The 15,729-nt window shown below is 36.8% G+C and overlaps 2 protein-coding genes and 1 long non-coding RNA gene across 3 annotated transcripts in view; all 3 read left to right on the plus strand.

The window, feature by feature from the left end:
* LOC129104737 (kelch-like protein 6) overlaps window positions 1–3,133 on the plus strand; it is a 10,389-nt gene extending 7,256 nt beyond the window's left edge. The window contains 6 exon segments of the mRNA XM_054615557.1: window positions 1–56; window positions 309–546; window positions 1,050–1,252; window positions 1,884–2,097; window positions 2,584–2,766; window positions 2,769–3,133. Coding sequence (XP_054471532.1) covers window positions 1–56; window positions 309–546; window positions 1,050–1,252; window positions 1,884–2,097; window positions 2,584–2,766; window positions 2,769–2,881 — 1,007 coding nt within the window. The 3' untranslated portion in view covers window positions 2,882–3,133.
* A 2,826-nt stretch (window positions 3,134–5,959) lies between these two features.
* Window positions 5,960–8,191, plus strand: LOC129104559 (uncharacterized). Its single transcript, XR_008531803.1, has 3 exons — window positions 5,960–6,010; window positions 7,570–7,833; window positions 8,118–8,191. It is a non-coding gene; the product is annotated as an uncharacterized LOC129104559 (long non-coding RNA).
* A 384-nt stretch (window positions 8,192–8,575) lies between these two features.
* On the plus strand, window positions 8,576–15,511 carry LOC129104560 (clumping factor B-like). The gene is made up of 8 exons (XM_054615286.1): window positions 8,576–8,628; window positions 9,932–10,024; window positions 10,613–10,648; window positions 10,738–10,800; window positions 11,991–12,245; window positions 12,757–13,017; window positions 13,318–13,380; window positions 13,559–15,511. Exons 5-8 carry the CDS (start codon window positions 12,023–12,025, stop codon window positions 14,131–14,133), a joined length of 1,122 nt encoding a protein of 373 aa, XP_054471261.1. The 5' UTR covers window positions 8,576–8,628; window positions 9,932–10,024; window positions 10,613–10,648; window positions 10,738–10,800; window positions 11,991–12,022; the 3' UTR covers window positions 14,134–15,511.
* The last annotated feature ends 218 nt before the right edge of the window (window positions 15,512–15,729 follow it).

The raw sequence follows: 15,729 nt of genomic DNA on the forward strand, positions 1-15,729 counted from the left end.
GCGAGGCTTTTCCCCTGCTGCAAGAGGCCCGCATCTATCACCTCTCCGGCCGAGAGGTCAGTATGCAGGGAAGAACAAAAAATGTGATGTAACATCTGACATGATTATTACTTAAGAAAATGCTGGTAGGATCACTTTATCCACCAGTGGCAACAGCTACACACTACACTTTAAAATGTTACATATTTTCCGTGTTGCACAAATAGTCATTTTGTTAGAATAAAACAATCATTTTGTGATCAAAATCACTGCTGTATTTCATCGTTTTATAGTTTAATGTGATGTGTACTTGTATAACATGTGTATAGGTGGTTTCTGAACGAACAAAGCCCCGTGTGCGGCACTTTCTGTCGGAGGTGTTCCTGATCATTGGAGGCTGCACTAAAGATGAACGCTTCATCTCCACTGTCACCTGTTTGGACCCCCTCAGACGTAGCAGGCTGGAGGTTGCCAGGCTCCCAATGACAGAGATGGAGGATGAATCCCAAAACAGGAAATGGGTTGAGTTTTCCTGCATCACCTTCCGCAATGAAGTGTATATATCTGGTGAGAGAATCCCCATTCAAGTATTATATAAAGATGCTAAGCTACTGTAATATGTAAAGGAGATCCCCTGCTGTGCAGATGAAAGTGAAATTGTTCCCCGTCTACTGATTATGTATCTGAAAAGTTTTGGTTTCTGTAGGTCGTCTCTGATGTATTCATTTTTCTTGCATCTTCATCATGTAATCATGTTTTTATAAATGTACCTAAGCTTAGCTTAGCTAAAGAATCATCATAATCAGTGAATCCATAGCGAGCAACTGAACAAAACAACAGAAAATATCTGCAGTTACAGTTGCTGTGGGTTTAGGTGTTTCCCAACTCAGGAACTGACACCCCAGCTGTGGTTACTTTAACTGTTCAGCGTCACGTATACTGTGAAAGGTCAGACCAGATCATGGGAATTTACATCAGAATTATAAATGTGTGGCCAAATGTAGAGCACATACTTTCACTAAAGATTCAGTGACATACATACATATTTTGTAATGCTTCTGTTGTTGCAGGAGGTAAAGAGACACAGCACGATGTTTGGAAATATAATGGGGCCCTGGACAAGTGGATTCAAATTGAGCCCCTGATAACTGGGCGCTGGAGACACAAGATGGCAGTTCATGGGGGAAAGGTGTATGCACTGGGTGGATTTGATGGTGTTCAGAGACTCGATAGCGTGGAGGCCTATGATCCCTTTCACAACCGCTGGGCACAGGTAAACATTATACATGTGTAATTAGGCAAATGTTTGCTAACATATTTACAATATAAATTTCCTATGTTTACAGCTTGGTCCTGCTCCTCCAAAGTAGCATTCCAACAAAAATTTCAGTCTTCCTCAGAGTTCGGATTGAATTCCGATTTCATTATAGCCATTCTATTTCAGCATGCCCCTTTTCAAAAGTCACCTTTCATTAGCAGCATTCAGAATTACTTGAAATGTAATTCTCAATGGATTTTCCTGGTAGCAGCTGTGGAGCATGCAAAAATGAAGAGAAAGGGGCCATGTGATAGGATGGATGAAAGTCTGGAAAATAACATTTTAATTTAATTGAAAAGTGGCGTTTGGAAATATATTTTTATTTTCCTCTTAATATTTCCCATATATATATATATATATATATATATATATATATATATATATATATTTCATTTATTTTATTATCATAGAATACTTTGGAACTCCATAATAACAATTAAATACAATACTGTGATTGAGTTCATTAGGTGTTAAATATCTAACAGTCCATAGAATGCACTGCTTCAAAACAATAAAACTCCCATATTTACTTCTTTGCCTATTAAATTGTCCATAACAATAAATACCCTTTTGGATCTGCTTGCAGGTGACACCTCTTGCAGTAGGCGTGAGCTCCTTTGCTGCTGCAAGTTTTGACAGATGGATCTATGTGATTGGTGGCGGGCCGAATGGAAAGTTGGCAACTGATAGGGTTCAGTGCTGGGAACCTGGGACTGACAGCTGGGAACTGCGGGCGCCCATTCCCCTCGAAACCAAATGCACTAATGCAGTCACATTCAAGGACTGCATCTATATAGTTGGTAAGTTGGCAGTGGTGGATGGTTACTGAGTATGTTTACTCAAACAGAGATATTAGTACTGTACGTAAGCATCTTTTCATTTCATGCTTCATTATATCTATATCTATATATATTTACGCCACTTCATTATTTTGTCAACTTTAGTCTCTAGTTACTCTACAGATTAGGATTTTACAGTTTGTTCAAAGCACATAAAATATGATGCATTGTGTTTTACTTTAATGACATTTTTATTTGTAAAGAAGTCTTTTTTTAGGTTAAATAACAAAATACTTCCTCCATCACTGTTAGTGTATTTGAAGAGTTTCATTCCAAAATGAAATGAGCACAATGTTCGAAAAGAAGTGTAGACATACTCTCAAGATTAAGAAAACTTGCTCAAAGATCATCTGTGTCTGGCTTATTGTGTGAGAAACGGAAATGCATATTTGTATATATGTGTGTCTATATTTATTAACTTTAATGTTTTTTTCTGCCTGCTCCCAGGTGGTGCCATGCATGCCATGTACTGCTACTCACCTCTGTCAGACTCGTGGTGCCTTGTGACCCGTCTAGGCGAGAGGGCGAGCTGCGCCATCGCTGCCTGTAACAACAAACTCTTCATCACTGGGGGACGGGATAACAAGAACCAAGTTATCTCCACAGTGATGTGCTGGGACTCTTCCCGAGGGCGTTAACGGAGGAGTGTGTTTTACCGATGGGAGTGTCGCACCACGGCAGTGTGACACTCATGAAGTCCTACACACACATACACAGAATAACATCTCCTTCAGAGTGCCAATGATACAGACTCCTGTGAACAGCCCAAGAAAAGTGATAATTAAGAAGATCATTTTTTTGGATGCATTGCTATGTTAATTTCTTGTAAATGTATGCCACTTTGGAATACTACCAGTGAATCACTATGTTATATGATTAAAAATGATGTACTAATTGGTATATAAGAAGTAACCAAGACATACTGGACATTGTTTCATGGCTTTCAGTTATCATGAAGATTTCAAAACATGCTGAGCAATATTTGGATGAAATCAATATATGCATATAATAATAACTTAGAAATGCATACCAGCACGAGGTGTGACTTTTTTTAGGAACCAAACTAAAGCCATTGCACCAAATGTTCTATTTTTATTATTATTTCACACACACACACACACACACACACACACACACACACACACACACACACACACACACACACACACACACAGTCTTTGCATTACTGTTTTTAGATAACTTCCTGTGAACACCGCCATCCAGTGATCAATATAAATAGTTTTATTTAATTCAAACAATTATTAATGATTAAATACATGAAGAGATGTCTTAATCCAAGGCAAATATTAATTGTCCTATTTCAGCACTGCAAACATGTTTAAAAACATTACAAACCTTTGTTTTAAAGATGAGAGAAGAAAACTATCCAGCTTGATTTCAGGTAGGTTTATTCCTTATACTCATATTTCTCACATATTTCTACCGCAACAAAATCACGTTCCCGAACAACAATTAAAAAATAAAACAAAAAGGGTCAAGCTTCCGGTATATTTTCAAAATAAAACGCATTGATATGAAGGCGACATTTCCAGTAACAAAAGTCGTTAAATTATGACATCAAAACAAAGTCTATGTGTGAAATAATATAATTGAAAAAATTATAATGGTTAGCCATGTATTTGTCACCTCAATACTGAAATTTCGTGAAAAACCAAACTAAAGTTATACTTTCAGTACAAACACATATTACACTTTCCAGTGTAAATGTATTTCAGTGTAAATACATTTACACTGGGAAGTTTTTAAAGTGTTATTTAAAAACTGCTGAGGTGATTACTATACCTACTGTTGATGTGTGGTCTTTAAATGGTCAGATTTCCAATTATTTTGAAAGTCAGTGAAATCAGGTGTGCCCGTCAAGTGTTCCTTGGGACAAAGTACTTTCGGTGGTTGTCTCACAACCTGTAGACCGCAAACCCGCCCCTTGGATTACCTGCGCAGATACTCTCCAGAGTTTTGTTTAAATCCTGTCCCAACTTAAAAAAAATAACAACCTATGAACTTTTCGACTCAACTCACCGGGAAGGAAGACAGTTTCCCTGTTTCTCCCGTTTCACCTGTATCACCGCCACACCTGCGACAAAGTGAAAGTAAATGTAAACCTGCGGCTGAATTTTTGCTTGCGATACTTTTGAAATGGATGGTCGTCTTTTCCTGTGCTATTTCATCTGTATGACCTCGTGCCTAGGTGAGTTTGTTAAATGGTTATAGTTCAAAATGTGTTTTTTTTGTCGACATGAAAAGTACAGCCAAGCCTCCTTGAAGGCCTAAAGTTGAGTCGGCCCACAGTAGATTCATATCTAACTGCAGGTAATAATTCTGTGTCTGTGGTATGACATGCACTACTATTAACCTAATGACATAAAACAATCCACTGTTTCATGTATAGCCTAATTTATTGTTGGAATACAATACAGCAATACTTCTGAATACTAAGGGATTACCAAGAAATACACCTGATCCTTTCTTTTTTTTAAAATGTGTTATAACTATGTATGCTAATGTTTAGACAATCTAATAACACCTCTGCAATCATCCCACTATGTTGTTGTTAAATGATCCTTTCTGATGAGACTATATGCAAGATAGGTGTTATGTGGTACTTTTTGAGGCTGTAGTCAGTGTACTCTTATTTTATAAATTATCTTTAAAGTTGTGACGAAATAATCTCGATTTATGGTCGGACTAACTTCTTCCGTGGAATTCAACTGCATTTCCTGGTCTTCATTAGAAGAAGGAGTTTGCTCAGCTGACACTGAGATAGCTCAAAGTTATTTAAGTTATGTTATACGGTGGTGTTGCATGTGGGTGGATTGCAATCTGTCAGTTTCTTTCTTTTGCCAACCTTTTATTTTGACTCATTCATGCTGTGACTGGATTCTGTTTTTTTTTTTTTACTGATAGCTGATGTTTTGTTTCGGTTGCTGATTAAAGTCTATAACATGTCAGAAAAACATGAAAAAATGCCAGATGTGATGTTATTTACACTCAATAACTAAAACATATTCAGAAAGCAAGATAGCCTAACAATTGAGAAGCTGGAAGAAGGGAGCTGAGCTAAGTCCTCAACCAAAGTACAAGAAACACAAATTACGTTTTTTACTTTTTGGCATTTTTGCCTATTGGACAGTCCATGGAGAGACAGACAACAAGTAATTTGCATATCCGGGAAACCTTATGACAGCTGTCTCCATGACAACTGAGCAAACTCCATCCTGAGTAGAAAACTGTAAAATGCAAATCTCGACAAAAGGATAGTAAGTAGACCCTGTATAATGCTGTCCAGTACACCACCAACACTCACTAGTCTCAAAAATGATTGTTGATTTGAATCAACACCATCCAACACAGTGTAAGCAAATACTGAACATTTTAGATTAATAGAAATAGGGTTTATTGCTGATTTATTTGTGGATCATATAAGATTGTACAGATGTACACCGAATGAATTGGCAACTCATTGTGCTGAGGTATTGAGTTGTCATCAATCCCTTTAATGTTACAAATGTACTCTCACACATGATGCTGCATGTCTCTATAAGTCTCTATTCTCTCTGTCTAGTTGCTGGACAGTCTCCAAAATATGCGCTCAAGGGAGGGAAGGTCTTGTTGCTGCCAGACATCGCTGGACATCCTGATGGAATTCTGTGGAAACATAACGGCAACAAAGTGGCAGAGTTTAACGGCAAGGAGCAAGAAGTGTACCACCCATATGAAAACAGGATCACTCTCGGCTGGGCCTCTGCAGAACTCGATATCACTGACCTCAGATTTGAAGACAGCGGAGACTATGAGCTGGAAGTCGACATCAACAAAAGGTTGCATCGTTCACTTTATAAATTGCAGGTCATAGGTATGTTTTTTTTTTTTTTTTACCTTTTTCAAAAAGTGGTTATATGCAGTTAACCGAGCAACAAAGGTACCTGCATTATATAACTAAAAGTTGATGTGTTGCTATAGCAACTCCATGTCCTTAAATTACTTTAAAAATATGACCAAACACACAAAGAAAAAAAGCAACCTGCAAAAATTTTAATCCTTAATAGATAATACCACTGCCAGTGAGAAATATTGTATCTTTTCATGTTTTATTGTTTTACTACTTCTCTTAGACATTGATCAACAGAAAACTCTTTATGGTCAGAGTTCCATGCCGGCAATGGGAGACACTGTGCGTGCAACAGCTGTTGCTTGATTACTTTTCCCATTGCAGCTTTGTAGCCAAATGGTAAAGATGAAGCTGAAACCTGAGCTTTGTAAACATCAAATTAAATGCCAAACACCACACCGCAGCGGTAACGGCAAACATTGATGGCCTTGGAAGGATCGTTAAGGCAGAGGGAAAATAAATGACGCAAACTACAGAGATATCTTGAGGAAAACCTACTGCAACTGACAATAGAAGGACGACTTAAGATTTATTTCCCAGCAGTTCAGTACAAAAGAATAGTGGGAAATTGAAGAGGTCAGATGTGCAAACCTGATTCCTTTTCTCACAGAGTCAAGGCTGTTATGCTGCTAAAGGAGCTTCCACCAAATATTGACCAAAGTGGTCGCAAATACACTTGACTTAAGTTTAATTAGCTTTGAATGGATTTGTTTTAACGTTCAAGAGTGAATTGTTTCTGTTGGTCAATTTAAGAAAAGCTTGAGATTCACTATTAGAAAACAATAAAACCTGAAAGGGGTATGGGCAACATTCAAACAGTTATTAGTTTGAAATTGGCAAATTGACAGTATTATTTAGTGAAACATGCATTGTAAACAGAGTGAACATGCTGGTGCTTTCTGGTCAGGGCAGAGACCCCACAGACAGGACTGCTTTCCCAAACCCAACAATGTCATGATGAGATCCAGATATCAAATCCAGTCTTATCTTTTAATATGTCACCTGTAAAAATGGGTAATAAAAATGTCATAGATTGTATATATTTTTTATGATCTGTTCAGAGACTTTCCTCAAAAGAAGATATTGGGCTTTTGTCCAGGGGCAATATACACTTACATTTAGTGCCATAGTAAGAATTACTATGACTTTTTTTATATTGCAGCAATAAGCGAAGGGTATTATTGGCATTTCTCATGTCCTGTACCAATAGTCAGTGTTGTCATGACACTCTGAAAGTGTGTTAGCCTTGCCCTAACCAAACTGTAACTGTAACTGTAAGTTATTTATCATGACCATGATGTTTTCCTAACCTTAAACTAAGTAGTTATAGTTGCCTACACCTATTTATACATTTAAACATAGAAGCAGAGGAACAGAAAACAGCAACATCTGCTTTCTCAGTAGTTTTGTTTTATATTTGATCCTGTTTTATGATGCTAATTAAGCACTTTATGTGCTATTAAATGTATTTATTTAATTTTGTGCTATAATAATTGATGAATGTATGTATTCGTTTCTTTAAGACAAGGTCGCCAACCCCACCATATCCTGTGAGATGAACGATGGAGGCAGCTCTAACATATCTGGAAATCTGGTGTGCTCTGCAGAGCCCAGACGACCTCAGTCCTTAATAAAGTTTGAGTGGACAACACGTGGAATTATTCAGCCTGGCCCAAACTTACAAATATCTCTGGGGGATCAACATGATGATGAAGAGTACAGTTGTAATGTGAGCAACCCTCTGAGTAGTGAAACAGCTACATTCACTGCAAATGATTGCTACCCAGGTAAGATTTCACTAAGGCATCAGTTATACTCTCAGATGAACTTTTAGAAGCTAATTAACAAAGACTATTTGTATAATTAGGCCACAATTACTGATGGGTTTTATTAAGAAACAATACCTGCAAAACAGCATTGACAATGGCACTGAATTTGAAAGAGACTTTGATCTTTGTAGAAAATCTAGACTAATATGTACAGTTTTACGGTACTACTTGAATGTTGTTAAAGTACTGAATGTAATTTTATAAAAAGCTCCAGTAGGTTTAACTTTTGTGTTTCTGTGCAGACAAAAGTTCATCAGTACCGCTGATTGCCATCGGAGTCATTGCACTTACTGTGTTACTCCTCGTTGGCCTGGCCATACTGTACTGCAAACTACGCCATAAAGGTAAAGATAAAAATAATTACAACTTAACCAGAAAAATTGATCCCAAAATGTTTTATGATTATGTTTTTCAGCAACCAGTATATATAGAGTATATATACACCGATGTCCATGTATTCAGAGCTATGTGTAACAGTTGACTAAATAAGATAATAAGTTCTATTTTTTTTTTTAAGTTTTATATGGGGCAAAGTTCTTTGTCATCTAGAGATCAAAAGTTCATACAGTGTGTATAGGAAGTATTAGTTGCAGTATTATTCAATACAAGCAGCTGTTTTATTAACTCTAGTCTCGACATTGTATTCTACTAAACCATACTGTTCTTCTTTTTCTGTCCTCTCGCTCTTGGCTCCAGCATGTTTTGCAAAAGATGATTTGGAAAAACGGTTAACACCTGATAGAGGAACAGAAGGTATGATATTTTATGTATGCTTGAACCAGCAATTGTTTGGCATTCATCCCTCATAAATGACTAAGATGATTAATTGATTGTCAAAACATTGTTTATATTAAATGTCTCTCAATAGATAAATCAAATTAATCTTGACTAATCGGCTCAGTACTACTCAGATGAGAGAACAAGAGGTGAACAGAAATGATACTGGAAAAAAAAAAAGTTGTTTGGATGCTGCTCAAGTAGTTGAGCAGCAACATTTTAGTGTTTCATGCATAGTTTCTCATCAAAATGAAGAAAGTTGTGGAAAAGCAATGAAAATGTACATTAGAACCCTGACCTATGTACACGACCTTGGCTGCCCAAAGTGTTGCCGCGGGGGCAATGTAGAAATATCTTTCTTATATAAGTTTTCAAGGCAAAGTGAGTTTGGCCCCGTTGGGAGAGAAAAAGATAGAGAAACAGAGACACACAGACAAAAGACAATTTAATTAACAGAACTTTGGAACCTAGTACCATTTTAATTTTTACAAAACAATACATTAAGCTCCACTGTGTACTTGTGTTTTCCTATTTTCTCTTTTCATTCTTTCTCTTTTCTGTACAGAAAATGTGCAGTAAAACGATGATCAGGTATTGCCACCAGCTGAAAAATGAGTGTTAGATTTTGAGATATTGATTTTATCACCCTTTAGTTGCGCTACAGTTAAAGGGTGTAGCAGTCCCTGTACACAGTTCATTGTGTACAGGGAATGTTGCAGATAAGAGCTAGAAAGCACTCAGAGCAAATACCTCCAAAGTTGCACAACCCTTTAGTCTAAATAGATAGATAGATAGATAAATCAATAATAATTAAGCATGTTTTGAAATCTTTAATGATTTGCATCTGGAACCAGATCTGCATAAAAAACGCACAAGGAGAGTAAATCATAGAATATATATGACAGATATTTTTGCAGAAGTTCATAACAAACCTATTGCTAACCCTGCCTTCCAGAAACCCTGTACAAAATGTCATGGGTCCAAGTCGGCCCCGATTAAGTAATCGTTCCTTTGTTCATAACCTACTTTTCACTAATTTGATTGGAATATTGATGTTAGGCTGAACCATGATGCATCCACTGTTGAATCTCTTTTTAATTCGTATCGTGATGATGCATAATGATGCCTATAGATGCGCTCTGTGGTCAACTTTGATGCAGTCCACGGCTCTCACGTGAAAACGTTGGTCAGCTTAAAGGTCATATCGTCCAAGAACTCATTTGATCTTGTTCTTTTTCTCGGGGAGTGATAATATATTTTGTATTTGATTCTGTTTCAGGGCCAAAAGAGACTCATGATGAAGAGTCGAGGCCTCTTGTTCACCGAGCATCAACTCTTCCCTCTACTCAGCGACTTCCCCAGTTGGACCAAGGTAATATGAATATGAACAACCTTCTAGCAACCAAAAATAAGACAGGGATCATACCGTGACATGGTAAAATGCAGAGGCTGCTAAGTAATGTGTTTATATGTGATAACAGTAGCAAAACCTAAGTTTAAAGCAAATTGATGGGGGGAAAAAACTAATTCTGATAATGGTAAAATAAAATTGTCTTTTTTATTTTATTTACAAAACAAAATGTCTATCTTATGCCTCAGCCACATTACTGAAAAACGGAAGCGTTGACAATAAGTGGATTTTATTTTGAAATAATTATTGATATAATACGATTTTAGTAATAATAATAATAATAATAATAATAATAATATCTATAATAATAATGAAAATTCTTAGTATGTGAAGCCTTTAATGACTTCCATGATGTCTGCCCTTATTTCTATGTGGGTGGATATTTTGTGTACAATACAGTACAGTACAGTCATTTTTTTTATACATAATAGAGTGATTTTATTGAGATAATTTCAGGAAAATTATCACAAATTATGATTGATTGAAACCATTATGAACTGAACCAGGAAGCATTGTTTGTTTAATTCCATTTTTTTTGTTTTACAATAGATTGTACGGGCACACAAGATGAGCAACCAAAAGAAGGTTACACAAACGCAAAAGTTATTTGTTATGACTTATGCATAGTAGAAAGAGTTCTGAAAATTAATGTGTGTGCTGTTCACTCTTTCCAGGGCATGTCTCAAGTATTAGAAAGAAGTTTGAGCCAAACCATCATAGACGGACTTTGCAGAGAGGTAACTTTTGTTAGTTAACAAACATTGATGGTTAGCAAGCAACTACCAAAACAACCAATATTTATTTTGATTTGCACTCAATCTACTGTTTTTTTATTTTATTTTAATGTATTGATCAATCAATCATTTTATTTATCATATGTCCAAAATAAGAAATGTTCCCTAAATCGAAGTTGTCATCTTAAAATATTGTAGCTTGTTTTGTTTGATCAACAATCAAAAAGCCAAAAGAGTTCAATTAACAGTAATATGGGAAAGAGAAAAGCAGGAAGTCCTCACACATCAGAAGATGGAACCAGTTAATGTTTGTCATTTTTGCTGTATAAGTGGCTTTGAGTATTTATCGGTTATTAGTATTAATGTTATTAACTATTTATTTTTTGATCAACTAATTCATTAATCAATGTGTTTTGTCAGAACTACTAGTCATTACCATCACAAATTGCTCGTTACTGGTTTATTTTGACCCCTAACCCTAACCCCCTCCGGATCTGAATAAACACGCTGTTAATGACAAAGGTGATGCGGATGCAGACCAGCAAAGAGAGCCTACAGAAGTCCCACAGAGCGACCCCTCAGTCTCTGAGGAGAAAAATGAACCAGAGCCTGCTGATGTGAGGGACGACCTCAGTGAGGACACGGAGTCCAGTCCACAAGTCCCCATCTCTTCTGAACAGCCAGGTTTGGAAACTACAATATCTGAGCTTGATTCAGAATAGCCACAGGGAAAAACATTCAAATAAAGAAAAAAAGATATAAAAGCAAAATACTTAACAATTAAAGGCATAAATATGCCTTAATACTTTATTTATTATATGTTCAAAATAAGGAAATGTTCCCTAAAACCAAGTTGTCATCTTAAAATGTTGTAGCTTGTTTTGTTTGATCAACAGTCAAAAAGCCAAAAGAGTTCAATTAACAGTAATATGGGAAAGAGAAAAGCAGGAAGTCCTCAGACTTCAGAACCTGGAACCAGTTAATGTTTGTCATTTTTTGCTGTTACGGTGACTTTGAGTATTAATGTTATTAATTATTTTTTGTCTTGATCAACTAATTAATTAATTAATTCATGTATTGTGTCAGAACTACTAGTTATTAACATCAAACATTGCTCTTTACTGGTTAGTTTTGACTGTTTCTGTGTGCTTTAAAGCTTCCTCTTACTTCAATGTTTTTTTTCTGTGTTTCAGGTTCAGAAAATAACACAGACGAGCATAAGGAAATGGTGTCTCCTCTGCGTAGTGAGTTCCCGTATCAGAATAAACACGCTATTAACGACAAAGGTGATGCGGATGCAGACCAGCAAAGAGAGCCTACAGAAGTCCCACAGAGCGACCCCTCAGATTCTGAGGAGAAAAATGATCCAGACCCTCCTAGTGTGAGGGACGACCTCAGTGAGGACACGGAGTCCAGTCCACAAGTCCCCATCTCTTCTGAACAGCCAGGTTTGGAAACTACAATATCTGAGCTTGATTCAGAAAAGCCCCGGGGAAAAACATTCCAATGAAAAAAAAAAAGATATAAAAGCTAAATACTTAACAATTAAAGGCATAAATATGCCTTAAAACTTTATTTATTATATGTTCAAAATAAGGAAATGTTCCCTAAATCCAAGTTGTCATCTTAAAACGTTGTAGCTTGTTTTGTTTGATCAACAGTCAAAAAGCCAAAAGAGTTCAATTAACAGTAATATGGGAAAGAGAAAAGCAGGAAGTCCTCAGACTTCAGAACGTGGAACCAGTTAATGTTTGTCATTTTTTGCTGTTACGGTGACTTTGAGTATTAATGTTATTAATTATTTTTTTGTCTTGATCAACTAATTAATTAATTAATTCATGTATTGTGTCAGAACTACTAGTTATTAACATCAAACATTGCTCTTTACTGGTTAGTTTTGACTGTTTCTGTGTGCTTTAAAGCTTCCTCTTACTTCAATGTTTTTTTTCTGTGTTTCAGGTTCAGAAAATAACACAGACGAGCATAAGGAAACGGCGTCTCCTCTGCGTACTGAGTTCCAAGATCTGAATAAACACGCTATTAACGACAAAGGTGGTGCGGATGCAGACCAGCACAGTGAGCCTGCAGGAGAAGAAGTCCCACAGAGCAACCCCTCAGACACTGAGAAGGAAAATGGACCAGACCATGCTGATGTGTTGGACGACTCCAGTGAGGACGCGCAGTCTGGTCCGCAAGTCACCTTCTCTTCTGAAAAGCCAGGTTTGGAAACTACAATATCTGAGCTCTATTCAGAATAGCCACAGGGAAAAACATTCATATAAAGAAAAAAAGACGTAAAAGCAAAATACTTCAGGTACAAAACCATTTTCCTACAGTCCAGAACAGCAGTGTGAGTAGCCTCTATGTACAGCAGCTCTGGATGAAACACCCAGGATACTGTGTCATAACGGACACAAAAGGATGCAGCTGAAGTTCCATTCATTTAATGGATTATTTTATGACTTATGCATAGTAGAAAGAGTTCTGAAAATTAATGTGTGTGCTGTCCACTCTTTCCAGGGTATGTCTCAAGTATTAGAAAGAAGTTTGAGCCAAACCATCATAGACGGACTTCGCAGAGAGGTAACTTTTGTTAGTTAACAAACATTGATGGTTAGCAAGCAACTACCAAAACAACCAATATTTATTTTAAGTTGCACTCAATCTATAGAAAACTATGAAAAATGTAATCCTTGCGCAAATTCTTAGCAGTTAGGTGCACTTTTTATACTTTTCAGACTTATTTTACTGTCTGTTTCAGAGCCAGAGAAGGAGGAGAATGAGAGTAAGGAAGCTCAGTCTGCTCCTGCCGGTGCTGAAACTTCTCCTGCTGATCAGCCACATACAACCGAAAGCTCTCCGAATATGGCACCTAAAGATACACCTGGTGAACACGAGGGAGTCGCCAACTCAGATCAGGTCACTGGAGAATCTGCAGAGAAAAATGTCAGTAAATCTGACTCATCAGGACAAGGGGAAAGAAATGAATCAGACGACTCTAGCGAGGACAAACCCTCCGTTCCTGATCAGAGAGGTTCAAATCCAATTTTACAGGACCTAGAATTAGACTTTTCACAAGAAGATAGAAACACAAGCAAAGACAACCAGCAAGAAGATGAAAGTAAAACAGATAGTGTAGGTAAACATGAAGAAACAGATAGTGATCAGGATATGTATTCAGACACCTCCAAGCAACCTCCGAGCCCCACACAAACAAAACCAGACAACAGGAACACCGATACCTGTCAAGAGACACCAGACACTGAACATGCACACCCAGATGAAGAAGAAGAAAAGCACAAGACCTCCACTGACTCAAATGAGACAGAGGGGTAGTCAGATAAAGGCCAGGGAGAAGCTGTTGAAGATCAAAAAGGAGGTCCAGTCAGGCCTTAACAGAGAGAAGCAAGGCAATGAGAGCAGGAGAAAAGAAAGATGAAGTTGTTGCGTAGGCCTTCATGCAGCTTGGCAAACAGGGAGAGATTTAAGAAGGAAGCAGATAGTGAAAGTTAAGCTGTAAATACAACACGGCAGGCAAAGAGAATAAGATCAATACAAAGACGTAAAGGCAGAGTTAAAAAAGAATGGAGGGATTTCAAGGCAGTCAGAAATGCAGACAAATATTAACTGCGGGGTTGTAGGAAGTGGTGTACATTCAATCAGAGCCACTGAGGAAAGAAGCAGACAATTACACAGTGGAAAAGTTTGTAGGTTGAAAGCAGTAGATTGTTCATCTATCTCTTTCTTTTTTTACAAGTGATGCCAAAATAACAAGAGAGATAACATCTTGCAACAGTCAGGTTGCAAGATGTTGGTGAAGGGAGGTGAAGGGAACCATAAGTTAAACTTGCACAGAAAAAGGATGGTTTCTAACTTGCTCTTCTGATATTCTGGTGCTCTTACTTTTAACTTCTTAGCTTATTTTATTATTATTCGTATGATGTGTTTGAATACCAGCTGCAATGTAAACATTTTTTTTTTTAAATTGTTTGTCTTTTTTACTGATACTATGACGTATTGACTAATGATGCTACATGTATGGGGTTTTCCTATGAATTAAGCTATTATAAATAAGAATGTATATGTTTAACTCTAATCACTTTAACAGCACTAATCTGGTATATTGTGACCTTATTATACAGAAGACTTTTGTGGTGATCTTTCAATTTAATTAGATTTATTTGTGTTGCCGGGAATTACAAATCACAATCTGTACAGCATATTGACGTCGTCTGTCCCAGGACCCTCGCTTCCTAACAGGAAAAACTCACCGGATAGAATTATTGTAAACTGAATTGGACGCCCTGTGACTGTGACGAGGTTATAACAGCAGATCTTTGCCTTTTTTTAAGAAGCGAAATGCTTTATTCAAGGTGTTGTAGGAGAATAAAATCATCACGAGCATCAAATATTCCCTGTGGGTTGATAAAGGACTGTTGAATGTATGTGGTGCTGTACGCATATGACAATATACTAGGAATCCACTTTTAAATCTGAGATCTAAATGATGGACCATCGTGAAATATTTGTTCTTCAGTGTTTTTAAAAATGTTTTATGCACTCCTTTGATTTTATTGAGACCAGCTTGTTTATGCCAATTTATTGCTGGAATAAAATAGTTTATTTTCTTTTTTTACGACGATGAAAGCTAAGATTTCTCTGTTTTAAAATAAATATTGTGGAATGATTGCTGAAATTATAAAATAAAACAAAATATGACAAACTGATGTGTTTGACTGCATAGCATAACCAATACACAAAATCTACTGACAGTGTGGAGCAGATATATGTTAGTAAATGTAAGAATGTGTTTGTGTCAGTAGGGGGCAGTGTTTATTAGCTCTTACCTCTAGTCATGAACTGATAAGAAATTAGTTGTTTTTTTTCATAATCCTCTTAACACTGAGAGAGTTGAAGGACAATCTCAGCTAT

Source organism: Anoplopoma fimbria, chromosome 16 (genome assembly GCF_027596085.1).
Source record: "Anoplopoma fimbria isolate UVic2021 breed Golden Eagle Sablefish chromosome 16, Afim_UVic_2022, whole genome shotgun sequence".
NCBI classification, from domain to species: Eukaryota; Metazoa; Chordata; class Actinopteri; order Perciformes; family Anoplopomatidae; genus Anoplopoma; species Anoplopoma fimbria.

Bases quoted from the DNA above. Each gene is read 5' to 3' on its own strand.
- LOC129104560 (XM_054615286.1), top strand. From the start codon at position 12,023: ATGGTGTCTCCTCTGCGTAGTGAGTTCCCGTATCAGAATAAACACGCT. The intron at 13,018-13,317 runs GTTTGGAAACTA...CACTCTTTCCAG, and splicing joins CTTCTCTTCTGAAAAGCCAG to GGTATGTCTCAAGTATTAGA. The intron at 13,381-13,558 runs GTAACTTTTGTT...TGTCTGTTTCAG, and splicing joins TAGACGGACTTCGCAGAGAG to AGCCAGAGAAGGAGGAGAAT.